The following is a 24,419-nucleotide window of genomic DNA, read 5'->3' on the forward strand; positions in this document are numbered from 1 at the left end:
AAATAAATGATGATGGATTAGATGTGATGCAAACCGTTTTCTATGATAAAGCATTCATGTATTTTGACATTTCTAGTTGTATGCCCCTTTCTGTGTTGTCATGGCCAAATCTTAGTGCATGACCTTCTGTAAAGTATTCTTTTTTTGCTAAGTGGAGGATATATGACCCATGCCATTGAGTTCTATAGCATTCCAAATTTGAGCATAAACATGAATTCTAAAATTGTTATGCGTGTTACTGGAGGGATGGGATATATTTGTCTCAACCTTGGGAAGAGTTAGGCCGGGGTCACACAACCGTATGATAAAACTCAGCGTTGATTTGCATATCCTCACATTTGTAATACCGTATACCTGCACATGACAGCGTATCTCACGCATGCTGTCCTGCACTGTCTTCCTGGTTTCTTTTTCTTTTTTTACTTTCTTTCTATTGTTCCAAATAAACGTTGTACATAAACAATATAATTGTGTATGCAGTGTTTTCGTATGCAGCCATAGAGAATAGGGCTATATTGCACGTAATACGCAGTAAAATGGAACCTCCTGCCTTCTTTTATTTTTTTTTTTTGATATGCGTGTATTATTCGCAATGGATAAAAAAAATCTATGTACTTGAATTGACTCCATTCACTGTGTACTTTGCTCGTGTAATACGCAATTAAATTCTACAGGCTGCGACAAATATGCACGGCACACAGTCAGTACACAATGATATTGCATACTGGCTGTGTGCCGTTCATTACCATGAGCTACCTTGGCATGTATAATATGCACAAATATAGGACATATTGCGATTTTTCTTGCATGCGTATTTCATGCAAGTTGTGTGAGCGGCAGCATGGACACCTATGGCTTGCACATTGTTAGTGTATTCCGTGCGCAAGACTCACGGCTGGAATACTCTGTACCAACAAGCTTGTGTGAGCCGGGCCTTAGTGATTTCCAGACACGTCTTTACTCGAATTTACTTTTATGCAGACTCATCATATTGTCTTTTCAGATTTTGCTGAAGGCATTCATCAACTGAGCTTACTACATGTACATATCATATTTTTCATTGTATACTCCTTAGTGGACTACAGACACAGTGAAACAAGTGCATCTCCATTAATGGTGGCTGCTGGGCGAGGCTTTTTGAGTCAGGTAGAACAGCTTATTGGCATGGGAGCCAACATCCACACCAAAGCATCAAATGGATGGTAATTACCCTTTTTCTGTTAATTGTATTCCTATTATACTAGCTGATTTAAGTATTTAAATTATTTTGCAGCAGTTGCCAAGTCCAATTTTTATCATGAGTAAAGTTTGTTGTGGTTTAGAACACATGGCATAAACTTTTTACATCCTCATCAATGCATCATTTGTTCCTGAAGAGACAATTAGATCACCACATTAGTAAGATTAATTGACCTGAAAGTGAGAGTTGTTGTTTATGACTCAATTCTTCTCTCTTAATGGGCTCTAGAAATTTTCAGAGATTTTTGAAGGTTATATTATATTTCAGGTATGGCTGATTAATCCCTTAATGACCAAAGCATTTTGGTTCCACTACAAAAACCTCTTCTACTAGTCTACCAAACCCTTAGAGCGTCCTTCTGGTTTCAGGTTCAGGGATCTGAGTAGGAGGGGGGTATATTACTGCAGTTGGTAATTGTATAGAGGTTTTAATTGTTTAGGTTTTTAAGTTCCATATTAATAAAGTGAATTTCCAGATTGGTTTCTGTTATAGGACCGCTCTAGACTGGGCGAGACATTTTGGACAGACTGAAGTTGTTGACCTGCTGGAATCATACAGGTAAATCCAATTTACCAGATCTAAGTTTTCTTCCCATATCTACTACTCTTATTAATTAATTAATTATTTTGTTAATGCCTGAAAAAATACAAAGAAAACAAAACTTTCTTTTTTACTCATTGTAAGCAGGGACTGTCTGCTTTAGGCCTAATTCCCACAGACGGATTTCTGCCAAGTTTGACGCGGCGGAAATCCGCGACGTGATCCCGCAGCTATTGGGTTCTATTAAACCTAATAGCTTTTTGCCTTTTTTTACCGTGGAATTTCGCAGCGTGAAAGAAATTGCAGCATGTTCTAATTGCCGCGGAAAAACGTGCGGCCGGATTCCATTGTAGTCAATGGAAGCTTTTCGTCACACGATATTTCCGCTGTGCTCACAGCGGAAGTATTGCGTGATTACGCCTCACCGCCCACTGCCAACGCATCATGCGCTGCACGGGACTCTCATGGCGGATTCGGAGAGGTGAGTATAATGGGGTATGCGATCTTTGTGGGGCGCCGTGTCGGACTCAGCTGAGATATTCTGCTGGCGGAGTCCACCACGGCCGTGGGCAGGAGACCTTAGGCTAGGCCTCCACCTGAGGTACAATTGCAGCATTTCTGCAATTTGCAGGTGATTTCAATGTTTCAGGCTGCATTCACACGAACGTATATCGGCTCTGTTTTCACGCCGAGCCGATATACCTCGTCCCCGTCTGCAGGGGGGGGGGAGGATGGAAGAGCCAGGAGCAGGAACTGAGCTCCCGCCCCCTCTCTGCCTCCTCTCCGCCCCTCTGCACTATTTGCAATGGGGAGAGGCGGGACTGGGGTGGGGCTAATTCTCGGCACTTATCCCCGCCCCCCCTCCTTCCATTGCAAATAGTGCAGAGGGGCGGGAGCTCAGTTCCTGCTCCTGGCTCTTCCATTCCCCCCTCACCCCCCCACCCTGCAGATGAGGACGACGTGTATATATCGGCTCGGCGTGAAAACCGAGCCGATATACGTTCGTGTGAATGCAGCCTCACTTTGAGAAAGTAAGTTCCAGGCTGAACATCCCACCTGGTCAGATCTTATTTGTGGTGGTTAAAAGGTTCATTGTAAATTTGATTTTTCTCCCTAGAGAAACTGATTCACAGTGGAGCCCTAGTTTTAGACAACCCCTATTTCTCTGTGTTCCAATCACTTCCCTACAGTGTAGCCTCCTTACCAATCATCATCTTGATGCTGAAAGATTTTGGCTTAACTGACATATCTACCCCATGATGCATCAGCACAGCTGTACCATTTCTTCCTGCAGAGAGGAACAGGTTAATTATCATTAGCTCCTATAGTCTTTTAAATAAGCTACAGACTGAAGTCAGGAGGATGAGTTGTGATCTCCTCTATCATAGCTGTGTGATCTTCATCAGTAATTGTAAGGAATGATTATGACCCCCTACAGCCAGGTCCTGTGTAACAGCATAACACAGACTGAGAAATTGACTAGAAATGATCACATGGCCATCTAAGAAAAGATAGCACTAGCTCACTTATATACTGGGGGGAAGGCTGCATAATGAATGAATTAAAAAAAACAAAAAATCTGAGTGGTCCTATAAAGGAGTAGATCGATAAAATTAAGTTATTCCCTATTCACAGGATAGCTGATTATGTGATTTGTGGGGGTCAAACAGCTGAGACCCCTATAGATCCCAAGAAAGGGGCTCCCTGAAGGTCAGCGAATGAGCGAAGTACTGGTCATGCATAAGCACTGCAGCTCCATTCATTTCAATGGAACCTCCAGAAATGTCTGGCAGAGATAGCGCCCGGCAATCTCAAGGAATCCCACTGATATAAATGGAGCGACTGCGCATGGATGGCCTCTGCTGCATTCGTTTGGAAATCTTCGGGACTCCTTTTTTTTATCAGGACTGATGGAATTCTTATTGGTTTGATAGTTATCTCCTGAATACAGGATAACTTCATTTTGTGAGACGGCCCCTTTTAAGTTCTTCATTTACATTAGGTCACTTGTTAGTAAATCCGACCAACAATCTAAATTGTATGGGAGGAACTTAAGTGTCCTTCAGTGACTGCTGTTAGGATGGGGGGGGGGGGGGCAGAAATAATGGTCCTGCATATTTGGGTTTTAAAATGGTGATCATTCTCTCCAAGGTAAGTGGCATTACAGGTGTCTGACAGTGGTTTATCTTACTACTCCTATGACAATATAAGTGTGGGTTTGCATGTTTATGGTGGAGTTAAAGAGGCTTTCCAAGCAGCATTGGCTGTCCTTGCCGGGCTACACTATGGTTGGAGATGAAATCGCTGCTTCCATTGATTTCAATGAGAGCTGCGCCTAGAATTATGAGCATTGGCCACTACATGGGTCAGTGCAGCGACTTCTGCTCCATCCCTGGTGTATTACAGCCCTGACATTTGGCGCTTCCTGAAAACCCCTATAACTGTCCGTTGAAGGAGCGTACCTGATTCAGAGACCCTGTAGACTCTTTGGTACATTGCTTCGGATGTTGCTGTAACATGCTATTTTCTTTTTGTTAATGCTTTTCCTTCTGAACATTCAATAGTGCTACCTTGGAGCCTGGCAGCTTAGACGAAAATTCCCTGGTGCAGATTGACAACAGTAGCTTGAGTGTGGAGGAACAAGAGCTTCTCAGAGCTTACCACTTCAGTTTTGATGATGAAAAAGTGGACCTTGACCTGATAATGCATATTATTTATAATATCTGCCAAAATTCTGACTCAGGTACGGCAATTGTATATGAGTGAAAATCGAAATGATCAATATGTGTATTAAGTCTAGTGCAATTCTAAAACTTGTATAAACACTATGCGGGAGAGTTATTAAAACTGGTGTTTCATATGTCCGTTTTAAACAGACGTCTGCCACAAAATAAAATCTAGACTTGTATTTACGCTGTAATTTTTGCCATTTTCTGGCATACTACTAAATCTTTTGAGCTGTGGGTAACCCTGCACCTGTTTTGTGCAACACGGTAGCTGTGTACTTGGCACTGTTGTCTTGCCACGATAGGGCCCTGGGTTCAAATCTGCAAACTGGCAATAGCTGCATGGAATCTGTATGTTCTCTCCATGTTTGTATGGGTTTCTTCTGGTTACTGTAGCTTCCTCCCACTCTTTAAAAAACAAAACAAAAAGTATACTGATAGAGAAATGTAGATTGTGATCCCCAGTGGGGACAAAGCCCAATGTAAATGATACTTGATGTCAGCACTTCGAAATATGTATGTGCTATTTAAAAGTAAGTAAAATTAGAAGTGTCATGCATACAGTACTTTGCAAAAGTTTTATGCAGGTGTGCAAAAATGTTGGACAGTAAAAATCCTTTCAAATAGATTTTTCTTTTGTTCACTCACTTGTTGGTGACAAAATAAACACCTAATACTATTTTTGTAAGCTTTCTTACTGTCCAATATTTTCCATACCTGCCTGAAATTTTTGCACAGTATTGTAAAATAAATTAAAAATAAAAGTTCAATCAAAAGTGTGTATTTTTTTTTTCTGCCCTCAAATTTGCGCAAATCACTTACTAAATCATTAAAAGGGTTTTCCAGGGAGAATACTACTGATGACCTATTCTTAGGGTAGGTCATCAATAGTTGATCGGCTGGGGTCCGTTGCTCTAATTATCGCCAAGTTTTCTCCCGTGTGTCACTTGTACCCTGGAACTCACTACCTCAACCCATCAGACTCTCCACCACCTGGAAAAGCTTTAAAAGGGAAGAACCTGAATACCCACTGGTACAGAAAAGCCTGTAACCTACAGTAACCCTGCTCCTACCACAACATGAACACGTTCTACCCTCCTCTACTGTCTCCTCTCCCTTCACCTGTTCTATGTAAGCTCTTGGGGCAAGGTCATCTCTGTCTATATCAGTTTTGTCATTGGAGAATATTTTATGTTCTTGGTTTATATATGTAATGTAGTTAATAGATGTAGTAGCATTTGCTACTTATATGTGAATATAAAACATGCTGCATTTTCTAAGGCTGCTCTTACACGATCAGTTTTGGAGTGCGGAAATCGCGATAGTCCGCTTCACTCCTCTGCAAAGAGAACACACCAATGCTGGCTGTGTATTCCCAGCTAAAATACTGAGGAAGGGGTGCAACGGCCCTGAAACATGTCTAGTATTTTATGCTGGATTAATTTTTTATAAAAATAGAGAAGTGGAGCTCAAAAACACATCTCGTGCCTCTTTGAGTTAAATGGGATTGCGCCTATAACCACATTTTTTTTCCTACATTTGCATGTCCCCCTTGGAAGGTGTGACGTTTCGTGGACTGGCTGCACCCTCTCAGACTCGTCAATCAATCAATCTCACTTCCATATATAGAATAAGGGAGGAGAGAAACAAAACAAAATTATTTTCAAACCCAAACATCGCTCCCCATCTTTCACATCTTTCATTATAAACAAGAATAGAGCATTCACATGTCCACTCACACGAGCGGAAAAGCATTGCGATTTCTGCTCGTGGAAATAAAATCGCAGCGTGCTCTATTCTTGTTTGGAATTTGCGAGTCAATGGAAGCCGTCCGACCCACGGCCTGTCTGCAATTGACATTGTAGATTGGCTGCAGGTACCCCCATCATCACCTAGTGAGGGCCCCCGGGGAAAAAAAGACTTGCAAAAAAAAAATCAGTACTGTGTGTGTGGAATCCGCCTCGTTCGTTTGAGACCGGCCTAAATCGGTTCAGATAAATCATTTAGCTGTAAAATATCCAAAGGCATAAACTTTATTTTGATCATGTTGTTTTTGTTTCACAGGGGCCATACTAATATTTCTCCCAGGGTACGATGAAATAGTAGGGTTAAGAGATCGCATCTTGTATGATGACAAGAGGTTTGCTGAAAATTCTCACAGGTAGACACCTCTTTCTTATTTATTTTTTTACATTTTGTTAAGCAGATAGTCCGGGACTTTGAATTGCTGTCCTGTCCTTAGAATAAGCAATCAATACAAGATCAGTTACGTTGTGACACCTATCAGTCAGCAGTATGAAGGGACAAATCACTCCAGGCTTTCCAAGCACACCACTGTACATTGGGATATGGCTGCGCCTGCTACTGTGGCTCCACTCTGTCCACTTTCAGGGACTTAAAACGACCAAAAGTCCGCTCTGGGACAAGAAGGGGATATATTACCTGCAGATGTCTTTCTCTGTCATTCCTGTGATCCTCTGGCTTCAGGCCCTTTTTATGTCTGCCTTAATTGGCTATAGCAGTTAAATGCACTTTCACGCAGCCAGGGAAAGTGCTGCGTCCAAGAAGCCATCAGTGTGATTCCCTGCGCATGGATGACTTATTATAAGGATAGATAATAGAGATGAGCGAGTATATTCCCTAAGGCACATTACTCGAGCGAGTAGTGCCTTAGCAGAGTATCTCCCCGCTTGTCTCTAGAGATTCGGGGGGCGGAGAGCAGCGGGGAGGAACGGAGGGGAGATCTCTCTCTCCTTGAATTGATGTCATGCTACATTAATGACTGTTTCGCCCAACATGGTGACCCCACTCTTTCCTTATCTTCCTGTTTATTGAGCCACAGGAGACATGTAATTGCTTGAAATTAAAATTGATTGTTCAGAACTTTAAATCTTCTCATTTCAAGCATTTCTTCATGGTGTAGCATTTTCTCTGTGAAGCAGTGTAGTTTTCTAAAAGGTGTGTGTCCATATATATATTTAATTTGCCCTAAATGCTCTGTTTGGTCTATATTTTCTATTAGGATATTTCAACTTCTATTTAATACTAGCTCATATACCTGGCTTTGCCCCAGTTAATTTGGTGCAGCTGTTTACCTGTTGTTCGCACGGGATATTTTCATGAAGTCATAGTTACTTTAAAGAAACCGAGTAATAAAATATGTATACATATAGTAGAGCATTAGATTCTCCTCAGGCTGCATATACTGATGGCCCTCTGCAGAATGTGCAACCCCTCCCATTCTTTTCACTTTTTACCCTTAAAGGTAACACCCCTTTTTATTCAGCTTTAACCCCAGAATGGAGGTTGTAGCCCCTTCTTAGGCTTAATGGCATGCTCCATCCCTGCAGTTGATGTCCGCTTCCTTATGTACTTTACAGTCTTTCAGTGTATGCACACAGAGGTCAGTTAGATTATTCTCGGTATATACACATAGAGGTGAGGTAAATTCTCCTCAGTGTATGCACACAGAGGTCAGTTAGATTGTTGTGCCAAATTTCACGCTTTTACGTCACTAGGCAGTCACATTACATAAAGGTGCACTTACTTTGGAATTAGCATTGAATAATTGAGTTGTGACCCCTCTACTTTTCCCTCATTAGGACCTAAAGTATGCGTGTGCCAAATTTCACGCTTGTACTACACTGGGAAGTTAAAGAATTAGATTGGGTACATTACATAGGGGTGCACTAACTTTTGCAATTGGCATTGAAGAATTGAGTTGTGACCCCCTTACTTTTCCTGTTTAGAACCTAAAGAATGCTCGTGCCAAATTTCACTTTTGTATAACACTGGGAAGTCAGAGAATTAGTGCCAAGTCAGTCAGTGAGGGCTTTTGCCTATGTATGTATGTATGTATGTATGTATGTACAGCATTTTCCCAAATAACAGTTGCATTTTTTGCTGCTTTTTGAATATATCTATTTTGTTTCTAAAGGTGTATAAGATTTCAATTTGGGTCTATTTGTATGCTTCCTGCAGGTATCAAATATTCATGTTGCACTCAAACATGCAAACTGTTGACCAGAAGAGGGTTTTGAAGACTCCACCAGTTGGTATTCGCAAAATTGTATGTAGAAGATTTCATGAATACTACTTCTGGTTTAAAAGTGTGAAACCCAGTTGTTACATTAATGTCTTATATGTTTTGTAGATACTTTCAACAAATATAGCAGAGACCAGTATCACAGTAAATGATGTTGTGTTTGTGATAGACTCTGGCAAAGTGAAAGAGGTGAGCATTGCAAGGGGAAATATGTACTGTCAAAGGTGTACCTAACCATGCACAAGTAAGGGCTCCCGCCCACGGACGGATATTTGCTGTGGAATCCGTGACGGGTGTCCGCACCGTGGATTCGCAGCAAATAAAGCCATAGCATGCTATGGGAAAATTGATTCTTCCTGCACACTTGCAAAAACCACTTGCGGTTTCTGCAAGCGGAGAAGAAATCGTAGCATGCTCAATTTTTGTGTTGATTCCACGCTGACTGCTTCCATTGAAGCCAATGGAAGCCATCTGATCCATAGCCCTTCCACAATCACATTGTGGAAAGGTCGCGGATTTCGTGTCATCGTTAGGTGATGACGCAGGAAAAACAGGACTTTAATTTTAAAAATCTGTACTTCGCATGTCCGACGGCTCGCCCGCGGACCATCCGCAGTACAGATTGAAAACGAAAGTAACAGGTATGCGTGGACGCCACTGCTCCCAGGACCCAGGCTGTGCAGATGGTCTAAGGCATGCTGTTTATGGCCTTCGTTTAGCGTATATACTTGAATATATACATATACAATAGAATGTGATAGCCATAGGGTCCTGCTATAGACAGTAAATGTATATTCATGTTTTTTTTCCTTTTGTATAGAACAACATTTGTAGGTTAGTCTATATGCAATAGAAAACTTTTTTTTTTTAGATCCCATTAAATAGTTCAAATTATGTCAATCATTATAGTTGAAAGCTTCGTGTTTTAGTAAAGCCTAGACAGACTATAGAATGTAGGAATAATGAACAAATACAGTATGCAATCCCATGCAGCTAGAATGTTATCTATCGTCCGAGAAATACCGATGCTCCTGATTCTACACCTCTGTTACAGAAATCTTATGATGCACTCAACCACGTGACAATGCTTAAAATGGTTTGGATTTCTAAAGCCAGTGCCATCCAGAGGAAAGGAAGGTATTGTTTTATTGTTTTATTCTGTGTTGTTTCTTACCTGCTGATTTTATTTAGGGCTCATTCACTCTAGTATTTAATCTCCTTTTTGGCTTTTCAACAAAAATGTGTTCCATTTTTTTAAAGCCGAAATTAAACCTGAATGAAGCAGATCTGTTCTTCCTTTTTGATTTCAGTGGAGTTAAAAAAAAAAAAAAAAAATTTAAAAAATTGAAAGCAAATGAAAAGCTTTCAGTTTGCTTCTGTTCCATCTTAGTTTCATTTAAGAAACGGAAACTATAGTGCTGTGTAAAACCATAAGTAGCATGTATTCATAGTAAAGCTAAGAAAAGGCTTTTAAGTGCAATTTATTTTTGTAACTTGAATATTCCAGCAGACGCAAAAACAAAACTCCATGTAAAATTGTGTAAAGGTTAAAAAAAATTATTCCTGTTTCCAAACGTAACCCCTAATTCAGCGATTCCCAACCGGGGTGCCGCGAGAAGCTGCCAGGGGTGCTGCGGCTCTCAGGCTGAAATCACGTCACTGGAAGCTAGGGGTGTGACAGCTGTCACCAGGAGTGAACACCCCTGTCACGCCCCTAGCTTCGCATTGGTGAGGCAGCAGGCAGGAAGGCGGTAGTGCAGAAGGGAGGCTGGGGACGGTGGGGACACTCCCACTGGCTCTTCAGCGAAGAAATTAGAACCCCCCTCTCCCCAACCAGGACAGTGAGAGTGGGGCTGCCAGTGCCGGAGAAAATAAGCTGCCAGCTACTAGTGTCACAGCAGCTGACAACTGGGGGGATCGGCAACAGGGAGACTCCGTAGGACACGAGCCTTCCATCTGACAGCAGGCCGCCACTACCAGAGATACTACGGCGCCAGGGGAGTCGTGAGTTAGGCAGCAGGGACAGGGCACTGAGTTAAATGTGCCGCCAACCATGCTGACCCCCGTGCTCTGCTAGTGGCTGGCAGCTGTAACTGTGGCCGCTGCTGTGGCATCTCCCCAGCTGCTCCTCCCCTCTCCGTCGCCTGAATGTCTCCGACTCCGCTTTTTGGTGGCTGCTGTGTAATCTCCCCTGTTTCGCCGCTCTCCATCCCCCGATGTCAATCAGCCCGGCCACTCTGCAAACAGCTAGTGAGGAAGTGGGGGCATCACCTGGCTGTCAAAAAGCCTAACCCTGGTGTACACCCACCACTTCTGGTGGAGTCAAGGTACACCAGTACCGGAGGTAAGTATATAGGTTGGGGGGGGGGGGTTAATGTTATTACTGGAGGGGTGTTTAATATTTTTGCTGGGGCTACAGTGAGGTCGCAATTCCCACTGGCGCCGCAACAGGGGTCGCAATTCCCACTGGCGCCGCAACAGGGGTCGCAATTCCCACTGGCGCCGCAACAGGGGTCGCAATTCCCACTGGCGCCGCAACAGGGGTCGCAATTCCCACTGGCGCCGCAACAGGGGTCGCAATTCCCACTGGCGCTGCAGTTACTAGCGGGGCCACGAACATTCGGGTGGGGCAGGGGGTGGAGACGACACGATTACTACATGGGGCTGATTAGTTGTAGAATCTATAGTAGCTGTAGCAGCAAAGTGGATGAGATTTTGAAACTCATCCACACAGTGTGGAAACAATCTGCACCAAACCCTTGTGAATATTCACATGTGTTGCAGGATTTAGTGCCGCAACATGTTAATTTTAAATACAATGTATATCAATAGCCCATCCAGCGCTCTTCCCTGTGTGTTTTTTTTTAAATAGCCCTGTCCTTTTTATAACGATGGAGGTAAAAATCATGTCGTAATAAGCCCCCTGACCACACCATAGCCACACTCCTAACCACAGCCCCTTTTGGTAGGGGCGCTGCGCCGCACATTTTTTTCCCAGGGGTGCTCCAAGGCTGAAAAGATTGGGAAACACTGCCCTAATGGCTACATCCGTATCAAGTATGCATCTCACAATAATTTAGTTCCAGCTTTGTAGTTTCATGAATAGCTCAAATCCACTTTTGATTAAATTAATTCACCCTCAGTGCTACAGATTGTAGAAAACCATTTCTTTGTGCTGTTGCCCCTTAATTCTGCTGATTTGGCATGTCCTCGTAGGTTCATTCACTGTTACCACTGCCTATGCCTAGGAAGCACCTTGCTACCATGTATCCTTTCGCATAGTAATCCACTGACCTAGCAACATACATTATCTTGTCATTTGTGTAGCACCAACGTATTCCGCACTTTCAGGTAATTTTATTACTAGCACCACCAAGCTGAGTCAATCCCTGCTAAATTATTAAAGGGGTTGCCTCACGTCGAAACGGGGTTTTTTTTTTTCAATAGGCCCCCTGTTCGGCGCGAGACAAACCCAAAGGATGGGTTAAAAAAAAAATTAAAAAAAAAAAAAAAAAAAAAAAAAAAAAAAATTATATATATATATATATATATATATATATATATATATAAATATAAATATAAAAAATTACTTACCCGAATCCCCGCTCTGCGACGACTTCCTTCTCCAAGACGGCCGCCGGGATCTTCACCCACGATGCACCGCGGGTCTTCTCCCATGGTGCACCGTGGGCTCTGTGCGGTCCATTGCCGATTCCAGCCTCTTGATTGGCTGTAATCGGCACACGTGACAGGGCGGAGCTACGATGACGACGCGGGACCAGCTCTCCGGCACGAGCGGCCCCATTCACCAGGCAGAAGACCGGACTGCGCAAGCGCGTCTAAAAACGCCAGAAGACAGCAAATTTCGACGGATCCATGGCGACGGGGACGCTAGCAACGGAGCAGGTAAGTGAATAACTTCTGTATGGCTCATAATTAATGCACGATGTATATTTCAAGGTGCATTAATATGGCCATACAAAAGTGTATGACCTCACTTGCTGCCGCGAGACAACCCCTTTAAGCTTCTCTTAGCACTCTGCGCCACACGGGGTTCTGTCATACCATCTAACGTACCATCAAAGTCTCTCCTGACCCATTTAATTTTGTTTTCTTGTGAAAAGCTGATTGCTTACAGTCCATTTGCTGTAATTCCCTGCCATCAGTTCCCCAAGAAAAGCTTCAGCACTGTTCTACTGTAATGACTGCTTACAGCACTGTGGCTGTCAAGTACTGACATAGGACACTACTGTTATTCACCTGCAGCCCTTGTGTAACTCCTAGTGTCTGTATAGACAGTATGTCTAAACATGGTGACCATGTAGAGTGATATAGTCAAGGAAAATTTACTTCTTGTGTGGGGTTTGTGTTTTCTTCATACTAAAAGAAAGTAATGCTGTAATGTAATGAAAAAAAAGGTATCTGGTATAAATACTAAATTGCTTTTGTCAACAAATTTCTAGTTAAATTTCACTAAGATACCGCTTGAGGGACAATTACGAGAGATGTACCATTATGTATTTACAGTATGCAATTGTGTATCGCGTTCCTCGCTGCTATACTCCACATGAGAATACACAGAAATCAATTTACACTTTTATACTGAAGGCTTTTTTTGTACAGTGTTCTTAATGGCAGACAGACCTGCTGAAATGTTGATCCTCTTTGTAATCTATAGCATTAGACTCTGTCACTTTCAGTATTGAGTGCATTTTGGTTAGGTTGTAAATCATCAGTCACCTTTGAAAAATGAGATTTGCTAGCACATGCACTGATCAGTTTTGTGATTCCATGTGTTTCAGGGCTGGTCGCTGCCAACCTGGTGTCTGTTTCCGCCTCTTCAGCAGACTTCGTTTTCAAAATATGTTGGAGTTCCAGACCCCTGAGCTGCTGCGAATGCCTTTACATGTAAGAATTACCTTCTGTACATTACTCATGGACAGTTAAGTTGAAACATAATTGTCAGTTTGCTTCAAGAGTGAATCTACATAAAATTTTAAAGGGAACCTGTATCCTAATAACATAGTATGTAACACTTAAAGGAAGACATATGTCCATCCAGTTCAGCCTATTATCCTGCAGTGTTGAACCAGATGGAGGCAAAACCTCCAAAAATGTCCTCATTTTATGGTAAAAAAAATTCCTTCCCGACTTCAAATCTCGTAATCGGAATAACTCCCTGGATCAACAACCCTTGTGAAGTAATTGGTGACCATAATCTGTAATATTGTTGCAATCAAGAAAGGCATCCAGGCCCCTTTTAAACTCTTTTAGCGTATTCACAATCTTCAAATTTTCAGGTAGAGAGCTCCATAATTTCACTGCTTTTAAAGTAAAGAACCCTGTTCTGTGTTGGTGTAAATATCTGCAGTCCTATCTGTAGTCAGCATGTTAGAGGTCAGAAGGAGCTGAGCAGATTGATATATATTTGTCAGAATAATTAGTCATTTATTAATTTCAGTTTCGGCTCTTTCTATGCTTAGGAGTCCAGTGGGCTGTCCTACTCATTGATTGATATTTATTTTTCTATGTATACTCATACACTTAGGACTGCCTGCAGGACTCCTAAGCATGGAAAGGGTAGGGATCTCAATGTATAAATTGCAGGTTATACTGAATATTTTCCCCAAACATTCTAACTTGATTTGCTCAGGTCCTTCTGCTCTATAACACGCTGCCTGTCCCTCACACAATATTAAATGTGACCGATTCCCTTTTAAGTAACTTTGTAAATGCAACACTTTTGGTCCTTGGTGACAGCCAGAGAAGCAGTTTTAATACTGCAGACCTCAGTGCGGTACATGCTCAACCTTCCCAGCTGTCTCAATGTCAGCAGATGTGCATTTACAGTACAAGCCACATTCATGAAATTTTAACAAATCTAATCCATGTGGTAAAGAAAAAAATAGGTGTGAAATTGGGTCCTTCAAAGGAGCAGCTACATTAATTCCACATTAAAATCATGCAGATTTTGACACTGATCTGCACCAAAATCAGCCAATTTTCCACAACTGAAAATCTGTTGCGATTTGGAAATCTACCCCAAGGATCTGAGCTACTTTGACAAAAGCCATTTTATGATGGCTTCTGTGGGCACACGGGGAAACCATTAGGCAGGTGGTTTTAGTGTTATAGCAGATTATTGTAAATGTAAATTTTTTCTGAAATGGTGTCCATATACTGTGAAGTAGTTTACGGTGTTCAAAGGTCAATCATATTATGTATATTAATTGTTTACAGGAGCTTTGCTTGCATACTAAATTGCTAGCACCAATAAACTGTCCGATTGCTGATTTCTTGATGAAAGCTCCAGAGCCACCGCCAGCTTTAATTATTCGCAACGCAGTACAGATGCTTAAGGTAAGTGAACTGTGTGGTTGGTAACCACCATTTGGATTGCTTTAATTTCTTCAATAAAGTTTTGGAACTTCTTATGATGACAACATATGCCCCTTACTTTTTTACTTGTAATTTAACAATTGTGAATATCTGCTGTGAAAGGGCAGTGCTACAATTAACAATATGTTCGTGCTGTCTATCCCATATAGATGAGCTTTCTCTATGTGATAAACGGTTCTTAAGATGGAGAGCAACATATATAAACACTTGTGACAACTTGGTCAATCTTAATAAAGCTTAAAGAGGTTTTCTGGGAGGTTCAGGGCTCCTGCCCTCAGGTTCATGCTTCTACAGGCCACATGAACCCGGAATTCAAAAGCCTATTTCTCCTATAGGCAGCGCTTCAGAATAAAACCCCATAGAGGCTTTCCTGGCCTGGGTTCATGCTGCCTGTGGTTTGTGCAGCATGAGCCTGATGATAGAATTCCCTGTTGATGACCTGTCCTTAGGATAGGTCATCAATAGTTGATTGGTCGGGGTTGTCTGCTCAAGACTTGAATTCACTAGGCGCTGTGTTTGCAATTATGAACCCAAGCTGCTTGGTGCATGCAGAGCTGTCCATTGGCCCAAAAGCAAACAAACAAAAACAAATAGAAAACTTAGCAGGACTAGGGTAGATTAGACTGCACAAGCTACAATGTAAGAGGTCAACTGAGCGAGATTTTCAAGTAATATTATTACACAACATGGTGTTGGAGGGCAAGTAAAATTGAAAGTTTGAAAATGTTGATCAATAATATACCGTTCTAAAATAGTCTCCTATGGTTAAACATAGCAACCTTGCAGCCTCTGGTAAGGCTCATCTAATAAAATGTAACCCATCGGAAAAGAAACCACCAGAGTCAACATAAAAGCAGTAAGACATTACATTTACAATGCTCATATGTAAAAAGTTTTGACTTGTCCTTTATTAGCTGCTGTAGCATTATCCCCATAATACACAGATACACTGCTAGAGTTGTGAGTAAAGCCCTAAGACTGGTGTAGCAGGTTTTAAAATGTTCCCATGTCAGCTATAGGTAGAAAGTTATTAAATGTACTGTGCTTTGTTTTTGGCTTTTTTAATTTTGTTCCTTTTTTTTGTCACTCGGTGCATAATTTTTTTCCGGTCTAGGTATTTTCCCATAGACCTTCTTATATACAAAAAAACATGGCCGCCCACAGAAAATCCAAGAAATTCATGTCTTGTGCTGTTGTGTTTTTTTTTTTTTTTTTTTTTTTTTTAGTTTATAAGCCTTAAAAACCAAAACAAAAATCCTGTTAATAAGCACGAAAAAAAAGTTAATTATACAGGAGCATATTTTAGAACCATATTTCCACTCAGAATAATTTGCCAGAATCTCGTTTGATTAAAAGGAAAAAAGGGCAAACAAACAAACTAAGGGCTCCTTCACACTGATGTGGAGGATATCGCTTTCGCCATCCATTTGCTATCCCTGGATGCAAGGCGTTTTCATGTGGAAACTGCCTCGCACCACTGCAGTGCTGAAGGAATGCCCCATCGGCAGAGGATCATGGAGTTCTCCAGCCACATGAAAACAATGGGCGATATGGCAACATGGCTCTCTAATGCGAATGAAACCATTGAAAATCATTAGTTTCATAATCGTTCACTTTCGCATCGCTTGAAAATCGTGCATTTTTTTTTATCGCCAGTTTGAGCGCCACCCCAAGTATGGTCCCACAAAAAGTTATTTATAGCTTTCTGATTCTGGAGTTCAGACTACTGCTATCCCTATTCCCCACTGGTCAAAAAAAGGGTATTCCCAGCATACCCAAATGGAAAGGCAGTCACACTGGTGCACCACTACCCTGCTAATCCCAACTGGACTACAAGACACAACCGAGCTATTGTATTAGACAGTTGTAATAAAACATAACTCTTCTATCGTTGGGACTGGTGAATTTGTGCTGTGATGGATCTATATATTTTTACAAAAGGATTTCACTTTTTATGAGTTTTATTGTAGTTTGTTCCTTCTTTTGCATGTTTTTTTTCCCCCCAGTCAAAATAAGTGTAAAATTTAGAAGTGTGTGTGTGTTTGTTTTTTTTTGTTTTAAATATAAGTGATAACTGATTGAATTTGTTTTTGCAGACAATTGATGCCATGGACGCCTGGGAGGATCTGACTGAACTTGGTCATCACCTAGCTGATTTACCAGTGGAACCTCATCTTGGGAAAATGGTGCTATGTTCAGTTGTTCTGAAGTGCTTGGACCCTATACTTACTATAGCTTGCACTTTAGCATATCGAGATCCATTTGTCTTGCCGACTCAGGCTTCCCAAAAACGTGCAGCTATGCTGTGTAGAAAGAGGTTTACAGCGGGGACATTTAGTGATCATATGGCTTTGCTCAGGGCTTTTCAGGTATAGAATAATCTCCATTTATACATTTATTCCTGTGTTGCTACTTTTGTTTTACGTCTATTACAAAGTGTTTTTGTGTGTACTAATTTTTTAGATGTATTTATTGCCTATTAAAGGCTACTATTAATAACAAAAATGTTTTGCAGGCTTGGCAGAAAGCTCGAAGTGATGGATGGGAGAGGGCTTTCTGTGAGAAGAATTTTCTATCTCAGGCTACAATGGAAATTATTATTGGCATGAGAACTCAGCTTCTTGGGCAACTCAGGGCTTCAGGTATTTGTTGAAGTGTAACATTAGGAAAAATGGGGCTAGGAGACTGCAAGTCATCTCAATATGTGTCTGCTTTTTTTCTTGGCAGGGTTTGTTAGGGCTCGAGGAGGTGGGGACATAAGAGATGTAAATACGAACTCAGAGAATTGGGCTGTAGTAAAAGCTGCCCTTGTTGCTGGCATGTACCCAAACTTAATCCATGTAGACAGAGAAAGTATGCAGCTCACCAGCCAGAAAGAAAAGCGTGTGCGCTTCCATCCTACTTCAGTTCTAAGTCAACCTCAATATAAAAAGGTAAAGCAATGTATGGAAAATGCTGCATTAATTTTTTTTTTGCGGGGTGGAGGGGGGCATGCATTTGCCGTGAATGTTGCTAACATTCTTTATTACATGGTTCCGTACATTATATATATATATATATATATATATATATATATATATATATATATATATATATATATATATATATATATATATATATATATATATATATATATAATTAGGATTCAGTAGACTTGTCTGAAGAAAACCTGGAAAACCATTTTTATTATATATAAGTTGCAAACACCCATAAATATTTAAAATCTCGTCCATATCGTTGGGGGACACAACTGAAGACCATGGGTATAGCCACTGCCACTAGGAGGTGGACACTATGCAGAAAAAGTGTTAGCTCCTCCTACTAGCCATACCTCTCCTGAAGCACCAAGCTTAATCAGTTTTTGCTTAGTTTCCATAGGAGGCAAATCTGTTTGTCACCGGTCTTCAAAAACCATTTGGACTCTGAATACAGGGCAGGCAGGACTCTCCCTGTTACCTTACTGAGGAGTGCAAACAGAATGGCTATTAATCGTTTTGTTGTCTTCCCAGACATCAGAATAAAAGGAGGCATGTACAAGCCCCAACTTGAATGGGATCCGCCAGCCTTCCGGTCCTCTTTTTCTGGAGCACTCCCATTTTTCCCTAAAGGCAGGCGAGCAATTGGCAGACATTGCGCATTGGATAGCCCAGGCAGGGAAGTTTCCCTGTATGCGGCCAGACTCTAAGCTCGCACATCAGCGGCATTGGTAGTCTCACACATTACCTGTGGCTAAATTTTCAGAGCCAGACTGAATGAGATTATCTCAGAGGCCACTGGTGGTAAGAGTTCCCATTTGCCACAGAACATATCCAGATGTGCAAGAGCTTCACAGAAGAAAAGACCCCTTTTTCACTCCTTTCGCCGCTTCCGCCTCTGGAGCCCAGATAGTAAGAAAACCTTACTTAAACCAAGACCCTCCTTTCATCCCCAGCCTCAGCCTTTGAAGTTCTCTTCTACTAAATTTTCCGAATGAAGGGCGGCCCCCACCCAATCTGTCCAGGGTGGAGGAACGACTTTCCCTATTCAGGAAGACTTGGCTCGCCCACATGTCAAACGCCTGAGTTCAGGAAGTAATTTCTTCATGCTACGCCATAGCATGAAGAAATTACTTCTTCAACTCTGGCCTTTCCTAAGTCACCCTCAAAGGCGAAAGCTTTGGCGATAAACAACCTCTCCTCTCAAAGCATCATTGTTACGGTTCCTCCTCAGCACTTTATGGGTTTCTATTCCAATTTCTTTGTGGTACTCAGGAAAGATGGCAGGGTCAGGCCCGTTCTGGGCCCGAAGAAGCTGAATCAGTATGTCAAAGTCTGACACTTCTGCATAGAGTCTTTGAGTTCTGTCATTGCTTCAATGGAACCAGAGGAATTTGTCATCCATCAACATCAAGGATGCCTACCTTCATGTCCCCAACTGTCGAGTACATCAGCGATTTCTTTGTTTTGCCATCTGGTCAAATCACTTTCAATTCACGGCCCTTCCATTTGAGCTGGCCACGTCCCTGGTGTCTTCACAAAGATTCTGGCATCAATGATGGCTATCCTCCACTCCAAGGGGATAGTGGCCTTTTCCTGTTTTGACAACCCCATGGTAAAAGGTCTGACTTGGTTGGCCATCCTGAAGAAGAGTCCACATCACTCTGGACACTCTGTCCAGGTTCGGATGGATCATCAACCATCCCAAGTCTTCCCTGTCACTGTCGCAATGTCTGGATTTTCTTGGTCTCTCTTTTGACATGGTCAAAGCCATCGTACTCCTGCTGCCACCAAAAATTCTCCTCCTCCCGAAGCAGGTACCCTCCCTGCAAACTCAGAATCCTGTGTCTATTCTTCAGAGCATGTGAGTGCTGGAGCTGATGGTTTCCTCATTTTTGAAACGATACAACTCAGCCAATTTCATGCTCTGCATGTCCAGTGGACCATTCTCTTTCGGTAGGACACATCCGTGGACTCTCTCTAACAAAAGACCCCTTCAGCCATAGCACTCCCTTCTTCAGTGGCTGGATTCCACACAAATCCGTTTGGGGCGCTCCTCCCATGGCAGGTACTCACCACAGATGCCAATCTCCTCGGCTGGGGAATCCTCACAGCGCAAGGCACTTGGACCATGAAGGAGTCCACACTGCCAATAAATTAGTTGGAATTTTGGACCATTTTCCTGTCACTTCAGCTGACAGGCCTCCAATGGACAATGCAATGGCCGTTGCATACATAAACCATCAAGACGGAACCCACAGCATGAGGGTCATGGCAGAAGCAGTGAATATCTTAACATGGCTGAAGAGCATCTTCCAGCACTCTCGGTGGTCCACATACCAGGGGTAGACAAGTGAATAGCCCACTTCCTCGCAAGTGAGACTGTCGACCCAGGAGAATGCGAGCTACATTCCGAAGTGTTTCGAGCACTTTGTCGAAGGTTGGATCAAGCGGACGTTATGGCATCCAGAATCGATTGCAAGTGGCCAATCTTTGTGTCCGGGTCTCAAGATCCCCAAGCTCTAGCAGTAGGCACACTCGTAATTCCATGGACAGATTTCCAGTTCCTGTACATTTTTTCCCACATTCCACTAATTCATCGACTTCTCAAGAAGATCAAGATGGAAGGCTTCCTTGTGATTCTCATCTCCCCAGATTGGCCCTGCTGCATGTAGTACGCAGACCTCGATGACCTGTTAGTTGACTCCCTGTGGCGCCTTTCTCTTGGAGAAGATCTTCTCTTCTACCTGAGTTTGTCTAATGACGTGGCGGTAGAAGCTGCAGTCTTGAGAGTCTGTGGATTTGAGGAACCTTTCATTCAAACCATGATGTAGGCTAGAAAGCCTTCCTCCTCTTGGGTTTATCATCTCGTTTGGAAAAATATATTTCTCTGGTGCCAACAACGTAGCTTTTTATCCTATGTTTTTTTCTTTATCACATCTCCTGTACTTTCTTACAGGAGGGTCTGGATATAGGTTTGGGCATTAGAAACACTTTTTCTGCTTGGTGTCCGCCTCCTTTTGACAGTAGTTATACTCATGGTCTTCAGTTGTATCCCCCAATGAATGAGACGTAAAACAGATTTTACGATTCAAGTACAAAAATCTTGTTTTCATCCAAGCAGATCCCACCTGAAAATGGGCAGGCTGCCGCTATCCAAGTTTTGCCTACAGACTGGCTGATCTACGATGAGATGACCCGAGCTCACAGAATTGCTAATATTAGATGCTGCTCAGTGGTTACACCTGCCACTATTGCAATCTTCTCAGGACCTGCCAAGCTACCTAGTAACGCTTTGCAAGAGCCATCTCTGTGTCGTGGTGAGAAATTATCAATTATGAATTAGTAGTTGATTTTGAAGCTTACAAATTGCTGTATTTGTTTTCAGTTGTGCACTTGAATATCTAATTTTGTACAGCAAAAAATATTGCCATGCTGTTGGACACACAAATGTGTGATATTAAATCTCCTATATGTACTTATTTTCTTGATACAAACGTACTGTATTTTTCGGCCTTTAAGACTCACCCCAGGATTAGATAACAGAAAATTAGAAAAAAGATATTCCATATGCATTAAAATGCCCATGGTGGCGTAAGGTAATGGAGGGTTTAATGTCAGTAAAGTAGATAAGCTACGAAGTCCCTACACTGACTGCGCTAAGGTGTATCAGCTTGCAGGATGAGGAGCACAAAAATTAATTCTGGCTAGGGATGTTGTATTATAACCAACCTCTCTGGGGGGAGCAGCACACTAAGGCATCATTCACATTGCATCTTCACTTATTCTGGAGTTCTGTCCCTGGGTTTCATCTAATTGGCCGCAAAATAACATTAGATGGAGCCATGGGTAACACTATAGATCGCAGTTAGTAAAGTCGACTACGCAATTCTGTTTGGCTTTAATGCTGGAATTGAATAGAAACCTGCTTAAACGGAGACCAAAGCTTGCAGTTTTATTTCCATTTTGTTAAAGGAGATGTCCCGCGCCGAAACGGGTTTTTTTTTTTTTAAACCCCCCCCCCCCCGTTCGGCGCGAGACAACCCCGATGCAGGGGTTAAAAAAACCACCCGCACAGCGCTTACCTGAATCCCGGCGGTCCGGTGACTTCAATACTTACCGCTGAAGATGGCCGCCGGGATCCTCTATCTTCGTGGACCGCAGCTCTTCTGTGCGGTCCACTGCCGATTCCAGCCTCCTGATTGGCTGGAATCGGCACGTGACGGGGCGGAGCTACACGGAGCTACACGGAGCCCCATAGAGAACAGCAGAAGACCCGGACTGCGCAAGCGCGGCTAATTTGGCCATCGGAGGCCAAAAATTAGTCGGCACCATGGAGACCAGGACGCTAGCAACGGAGCAGGTAAGTAAAAAACTTTTTATAACTTCTGTATGGCTCATAATTAATGCACAATGTATATTACAAAGTGCATTATTATGGCCATACAGAAGTGTATAACCCCACTTGCTGCCTCGGGACATCTCCTTTAATAGGCTATGGATCTATCTGGGGTACTGTCTGAACAAGGTTTTTGACCATGCAGACAGAGCCCTGGGATGGAACCCACAAACCATGGATGAAGACACCATGTGAATTTTACCTAATACAAGTAGAACCCAAGCACACAATGGGGTTATACACCACCCATTAAGAAATTAATGTCTTTATTGATACCAAAAATAATTAAAAAAATTTTTTTCTTTTTTTTACACATATTCAATCCAAAACATATAAAGTACCCTAGCCCACCGTAATGGGTCAATAATTCCTAGTTTATTGTAGTCAAAGATTATATATGGGATCAATAAGGCAGCATGACCTAGTACTACCATACACAATGATGACTAAAATCAGACACCAAACACCCAGCGTGCGTTTCATAATACTCTCATTGTTTCATAAAAGAGTAAAAAGCATTGGATTATAGTGTATGTGATTTATTATACACCCACTATCTGAAACACCCTGGCACAAAACAAGTGCACCTACATGAGTGAAGAGGCTATAAGTCACTTAACTCCTTAGCAACCCCCCCATAGAGTTTTTACATCCTGCTTTAGAGGGCTTTAATCCCCAGGGCTGTAAAAACGAACTTGCTCTGGGAACTAAAGCTCTGCAGGCTGTGGGCATGACAGCTCTACGCTGTCAGTTACTGGAGGTAGATGACATCCTGCAGCTGTCGTGGGAGGACTGCAGGAACACCACCCTGGTTACACGATCGCTGGTATCCACATAAAAATGTAAAAAAGAGTAAATAAAAGTTAGATTCAGCTCCCCTCATGGATCGGATCCATGAGGGGAGCTGAAAGTACTCACCTCCGTTCTCTGGATAACAGCAATCATTTAAAGTAAAAATAAAAAATGTTTGAGTTTCATCTCACTCACGGGGAGATAAAAAAAGCCATGGAATGCTGGGGTAATTTAAAATCTCCCTGCTCCTGGCAACTAAACGTAGCAGAGTTCCTCGACATCTTATTGGGGTACGCGGTACCTGGTTCTTAGTAACGTAATCGCCACTATCCAATGGATAACGGCGATCGTGTAAAAGTGAAAAAAAAAAAAGCGATTTGAACCGTGAGCGGAGGTGAAATGATTTGCCTAAGGCCCCCTGCGATGTCCCCTGACGGGATCCTTATCCGTGGACCTTTCAATGTGCCCGTCGCCAAAATGGCGGATGAAAGTGCAGAAGCTATGGAGGGCCCACGAAATTTTAAATCTCCTTGTTCCTGGCTACTTAAGGTAGCCGATAGCCTGGAGCAGTGACCGAGGGCCACGGTGAGCGGTTTTCGGTCATGTGATCGCTGTTATCCAATGGATAATGGCGATCATGGGAAAGTTAAAAAACAGTTGAGATTTAATGCTCCTTTCGGTTTGGTCCCCATTGTGCATACAGATATAAGATTAGGACCACAACTGATATGTTTCCGAACATGGGACAAAGGGGAGTATCCATTTTGGGGTGCAATCCTCATTTTCATGTACACTATAGAAAAAAATCCTCTCTTTAAAATGACATATTTGCAAAATTACGTTGGTTCCTCAAAAGAAACTCTAGAAAATTTACTACGTGGATAGATCTGTCAGGCGACATCTACCACCTGGTAACAACTATATAATTATTAGGATGGTTGTAGTCACCTGAACTGACAGATCTATACTAATTCACTCCTCTGTATCCAACGTTTTATCCATTCCATCCAACTTTGGATACTTTGAGGCTTCATTATTTATCATCTTTCTTAGCCACCATCCAGTACATCACTGGAAGCCACCATCCAGTACATCACTGGAGCCACCATCCAGTACATCACTGGAGCCAGCGTATCGAAACCCCTGAAGAACCCACTGTGTGGGGGAAACGCGTAGGGTTATGCTTGTAACATTCAGTTTTCTTGCACATGTCATTTTTTGATTAGAATGACGTGTGCGCTATAAACTTGGACTATTGTGTCAATTTTCTTTTAAAGACCGATAATACGGAATAGTTGAGTAA

The 24,419-nt window shown here is 42.3% G+C and overlaps 1 protein-coding gene across 2 annotated transcripts in view; it reads left to right on the forward strand.

The window, feature by feature from the left end:
* YTHDC2 (YTH N6-methyladenosine RNA binding protein C2) overlaps positions 1-24,419 on the forward strand; it is an 88,036-nt gene that overhangs the window by 34,109 nt on the left and 29,508 nt on the right. For both annotated transcript variants that reach the window (XM_066603075.1, XM_066603076.1), the window contains exons 13-25: positions 1,076-1,202; positions 1,733-1,798; positions 4,345-4,523; positions 6,571-6,667; positions 8,488-8,575; positions 8,660-8,740; positions 9,606-9,688; positions 13,354-13,459; positions 14,792-14,911; positions 17,047-17,319; positions 17,466-17,592; positions 17,678-17,883; positions 21,050-21,245. In XM_066603075.1, coding sequence (XP_066459172.1) covers positions 1,076-1,202; positions 1,733-1,798; positions 4,345-4,523; positions 6,571-6,667; positions 8,488-8,575; positions 8,660-8,740; positions 9,606-9,688; positions 13,354-13,459; positions 14,792-14,911; positions 17,047-17,319; positions 17,466-17,592; positions 17,678-17,883; positions 21,050-21,245 — 1,749 coding nt within the window. The remainder of the gene's footprint in view (positions 1-1,075; positions 1,203-1,732; positions 1,799-4,344; positions 4,524-6,570; positions 6,668-8,487; positions 8,576-8,659; positions 8,741-9,605; positions 9,689-13,353; positions 13,460-14,791; positions 14,912-17,046; positions 17,320-17,465; positions 17,593-17,677; positions 17,884-21,049; positions 21,246-24,419) is intronic.

This window comes from Eleutherodactylus coqui, chromosome 5 (genome assembly GCF_035609145.1).
Source record: "Eleutherodactylus coqui strain aEleCoq1 chromosome 5, aEleCoq1.hap1, whole genome shotgun sequence".
Lineage (NCBI taxonomy): Eukaryota > Metazoa > Chordata > Amphibia > Anura > Eleutherodactylidae > Eleutherodactylus > Eleutherodactylus coqui.